Source organism: Schistocerca americana, chromosome 6, assembly GCF_021461395.2.
Source record: "Schistocerca americana isolate TAMUIC-IGC-003095 chromosome 6, iqSchAmer2.1, whole genome shotgun sequence".
Classification (NCBI taxonomy): domain Eukaryota; kingdom Metazoa; phylum Arthropoda; class Insecta; order Orthoptera; family Acrididae; genus Schistocerca; species Schistocerca americana.
In genome coordinates this window covers 537,339,168-537,344,158 of record NC_060124.1, presented here as the reverse complement: position 1 = coordinate 537,344,158, position 4,991 = coordinate 537,339,168, and the positions used below count along the sequence as shown (strand labels likewise).

Here is a 4,991-nt window from a genome sequence, read left to right as displayed (position 1 = left end):
GATGGCCGGAGACGGAATTGAACCGTCGTCCTCCCGAATGCGAGTCCAGTGTGCTAACCACTGCGCCACCTCGCTCGGTAATTTGGAAACGGAACTGCACAGCCTGGGGAGAAGAAATGAAAGCTATAAGGTTTGTCAGCGACTTTTTAATTCTGTCAGAGACGGCAAACGACTTGAAAGATCAGCTGAACGGTATGTATAACGACTTGGAAACATGCTGTAAGATTAGGACAAATCAAAGTAACACATGGATAGTGGAATGTTGTCGAATTAAGTCAGGTGATACCGAGGGAACAAGATTAAAAAAGAAGACGCTAAAAGCAATAACCGAGGTCTGTTGTCTGGGCAGCGAAAAGACTTGTAATTTCAGCAGTAGAGAAGATATAAAACAGAGACTGGCCACAGGCTGGATAGATATGGTGAAAGAGAGGAAAATGCTAACAGCGAATAATGAATCAAGTATGACGAAATGTTTTGTGAAAGTATTTTTGTGGGATGAAGATTTGTACTTTCGACGAAACATGGAAGAAATACAATACGAACATTAACAAAAGGGAAATATAGTTCTAAAGAGGAATACTGAATATTAGATGGCCGGAAAATACAACTAGTGAAGAGGTACAGAACCGAAACAGGGAAAAAGAGCGAAGGGGCGACCGTATTTCGGGACACATCCAAAATCATCAAGAATTTGATAATGGGGGCGTGAAGTAGTGGAGGGTGGGGGGAAGGGGAGAGAGTGTCTTGAATACAGTGAGCATGTTGAAATGCATGTATACTGCAGTAGTTATGCAGATATGCAGGAGTTCCACAGGCTGCAGAATGACGTGAAGAGCTGCTTCAAACCAGTCTTCGGTCTGAAGACCGCAACAATGTCAACACCTTCCTTACAGTTAATGGTCTCTTTTCCAACGGTATCAATGAACAGAATACGAGGCACAAATTACTGATACTTCCTACTGAATGAGATATTCGAGATGTGCCAGCTGCGAGACTCTTTGTTCCTAACGGCTACCATGTTTCTGATTGCACTGCCTAGAGTTACACGTAAGGACCAGCCCACGAAATTTGAGTTCTCTTTTTACTGTAGACTACGCAAAAGCCAATAGTGAGTTGATGGAGGTAGGTACAATGAAATACAAGGTGCTGCTTCCCCATTTTCTTTGTAGAAAGCAAAAAATTGGTGTTTTTCTCCAACTTGTTCTGGAAAAATAGAGTGGTATCTACGCTGCGAGTAACCAGCTTACTCAGGGATTTTGTTATCTATACTGCGCCTAGAATCTAAGTTGCACGTAAGTACTGAGATGTACATGCATCATTCACGGCAAGCCAGATGGCAGTAGTTAGATATTCTTATTACACTCCACTCGTGTATCTTGTTTTCTTACAAACTACGCGACGGGTCGCAGGCGCCATCGGTAGCATACCGTTGCCATATTATTTAATTAGGTAGAAGTATGTTCTTTATTTTTTTAAGAATTGCATGGGTAGCTGGAAGGTCAAGTAGAGGACTGGTGAAACACAAGAACAAAGTTACAGAGCAGTTAAAGAAGATGATTAAACAGTTCTCTAACTCATACAATGTAGGCTTTCACAGTCGGTGTTGTCTTCAGTTGAAACTTCCGGTCTTAGAGGCCGTGGTCGATGTATAAAATTTCCACGTAACGTTTCGTCTCCATCTGCTGGAGACATCTTCTGAAGTCGTCCGGCTCCTGCCACTGAGGCTCCAGGTATTCTCGCATTTATAGAGCGCATAGTAAAAAGCCAGCTAAGTGGTACCGCTATGTTGATGACACATTTGTAGTGTGGACTCATGGTGAAGAAGAGATGGATGTCTTCTTGCTGCATCTGAACAGTATTAACCCGAAGATACAGTTTACGATGGAGAAAGAGAGCAACGGTCGACTCAATTTCCTGGGTGTGTCGGTAATTAAACGGGTGGATTGGACGCTGGGCCACGAGATATATAGAAAGAACACTCACACGGATCGATACCTCCACAAGGAATCAAACCATCATCCTAGGCAAAGAAGAGGTGTCATGAAAACCTTGGTGGACAGAGCCAACAAAATCTGCGCGCCGGCTTACTTGCAAGATGAATTAAATCATTTACGGTCAGCCTTCATGAAAAACGAATATACCAGCAAGGAAATTGATCGAGCCCGCCATCAAAGAAGAAAAGAAGCCAGAAGTCAAGAGCAACAACGGTCACCTATTGGAAAAGTTTTCCTACCGTTCATTAATAAAGTCAAGGAACGTATCGGGAAAGTTCTGGCCATTTATGGGATCGAAACAATCTTCAGACCTACAAAGAAGATTAAGGAATATTTAAGAACTGCGAACGACGCCCGACACCCCCTAGCAACACCTGGGGTATACAAAAATCCATGCAGTTGTGGACAAGTATATATTGGAACAACGAAAAGAAGTGTAAACACCCGCTTAGCCGAACATAAAAGAAACTGTCGCTTAGGACACATCGAAAAATCGGGCGTAGCTGAGCGTGTTTTTCGAGATGGAAACCACGAAATTAAATTTAATGAGACAAGCGTTCTAGCACGAACATCCCGTTACCATGCGCGCATGTATAGAGAAGCAATAGAGATTCACAAACATCATAATAATTTTAATAGAAAAGAGGAAGTTTTTAAGTTGGACAAAATGTGGATGTCGACGTTGTGCCAGCAAAATGACAATCGATTGCTCTTAATCGAGAAGGATGACTCCTTCCAAAGATAGGCATACCTTCGGCATCACGTGACGAATAGTGGTGGAGCCTCAGTGGCAGTAGCCGGACGACCTCAGAAGATGTTTCCCGCAGATGGAGACGAAACGTTAGGTGGAAATTTTATACATCGACTACGGCCTCTCAGCCCGGAAGTTTCAACTGAACAGTTCTCTATCTCATCATTCAAATTTTACTGGCTATAGCTTACAACTAAGAGGTTAAGGAGGCAAGGTTTCTGATTCCGAGAAATATATTTGATATAAATATTTCATATCTAATTTTATTGCGTCTGCACTAGACAGATTTATTTTCACGCTGGTCAGTTACCGGTACAGAAAACATGGACACTCGGTCAAGAACATGGATGGTCCAGTCGTCGAACACAAGAAAGTACATACTTCGGGAACACTATCCACATCGAGTCTATCAAGTAACCACATATTAGTCTTGAGCAACTACACAGTCCATCCGAAATCGACAGGGGTTCAGAGTGTAAAAGTTTGTGCCTCATGTCGAAGCACCACGCTGACGTTGACCTCGGTATGCAGCGTAGAGTGGGGAGTGGGCGAGCCTTACATTTAGCCCCAATTTGTAGTCGTGATGTGAGGTACACAGGTAGATTCCAACGAGCTGTCTGAAGCGGATTAGGCTGTAATGCACTCATAATACGCCTTGGGTGTACAGTGCTACGATCACGCACACTCTAGAGCGTCTTTCGTATTAAGTTGGCTAACTTACGTTTCTCCTCTTTCATAAGGAAATGAGCGTAGTGGAGGCAGTGGCGAAATTGGGAGAGCAAATCAAGAAGGAGAAAATTCGTCCATCCTGAGTGAGTTGCTTCTGACACGCAACAAGGCGACTACAGTAGGCCTCTCTTTTCAAATTCTGGCAGCATTTGTTTTATAGCCTGCGTATACTGAGCGCTCGCGAAGGTGTTTCTGTTGGCAGCACTGTCACTTTCGTTCAGAGACGCTTCCACATCGAATCTAGTTTCGTCTTGAGTGCGCACGATTGGCAGCACTGCTACTGCCGAAAAAACGGCGTACAGTGCATGCGCCTCGAAATCCTCCAGTAGCTCCTCAAAGGACATCTGTTTGTCCGTACTGATACCAATATCGTCCATCACCTCGATTAAATGGCTGTGGTACTCTTTCAGAAGATCTGTTAAATGATTGGCGTACACTTCTTCCGTAAGGCTTGTGTGAGTAAAATATTGCAAGTCAATCGAAGGTGAACTGTAGGAAGACACCTGGAAATCGAGAAGGACCACGTCTTGGACGACTCCTGCAGCGTATCTGAACATGATGTTGTTGACCCATGTATCTGCGTGGGTTAGCACACGAAACTTTCCCTTCCGCTGTGTCAAGTCAGCTAGCCGTGGAAATATGCTTTCTGCGAGAGTTCGTATCCTCGGCGCATACTTTGAGAACGATCCGTCTAACGTGTCCAACTGATCCGCAAGTAACCTGCAACCCTGTTTCAAGAAGGTCTCCAGTTGCTGCGCCGCAGGTCCGTGGAACGACTTGAAGACCAGGTAGTTGTCCAGAGCCGACGGGTCCTGCTCGAACAGCTTGACGGAGGCCGCGTGGAACTCTGCCAGTTTCCTGACCACGAGTTTGGAGTGCGCCAAATCGAGTCCGCTGCACCTCTTCGCCAGCGAGAACCCTCTGGCCTTCAAGTCCTCGAGAACCAGATAGCTGACCGGCTGCTTCCCAGAGGCGAAACACTTGGCAGACAGCTGCGTGTATTTACCGGGTGCCGCCTTCTCCAGGATTTGTGACATCGCGGGAATGGTCTCGCAGAACATGCGAGTCTCGTGCTCGAAGGCTTGTATCTCCTGCACCAACTTCTGCATCACCTGTCCCGTCGGGAGGCACTTGATGATCAGCGACAGGGAGCTGCCAAAGGGACTGGCGTTGCGCTCCAGCTCGACGGTCATGCGGTAGACGTCGCTGAGGTAGTTGTCGCCTATAGCCGTCGCCCTCTGCACAGCGACCGAGGTGACCTTCAAGTCTCTGGACGCGTCGCTCTCCTTCAGCGAAGTCTCCGCGAACTGCTTGTCCAGCCAAGCAGGCAGCACGGTGGTGGCTTCCGCGGTCATCACCTGCAGTGCAACAGAAATGAAAGGGTCGGTCTAGAGACGATTGATACGAATTGTCTTGAATGGTAAATAAATCATAATCGTGTAGCTAATAAATTATGCAGAATCTTAATTCGAAAGCACACTCATAGCAGCGACAATAAATACAAAGTTTCCTATTTT

General features: G+C 45.6%; 1 protein-coding gene across 1 annotated transcript; it reads right to left on the bottom strand.

Annotated features, from left to right (window-relative positions):
* Positions 1–3,587: 3,587 nt before the first annotated feature.
* On the bottom strand, positions 3,588–4,667 carry LOC124620275. Its single transcript, XM_047146942.1, has one exon. The coding sequence runs from the start codon at positions 4,665–4,667 to the stop codon at positions 3,588–3,590; it is 1,080 nt and encodes a 359-aa protein (XP_047002898.1).
* Between the last annotated feature and the right edge of the window lie 324 nt (positions 4,668–4,991).

Bases quoted from the DNA above. Each gene is read 5' to 3' on its own strand.
- LOC124620275 (XM_047146942.1), bottom strand. From the start codon at position 4,667: ATGACCGTCGAGCTGGAGCGCAACGCCAGTCCCTTTGGCAGCTCCCTG.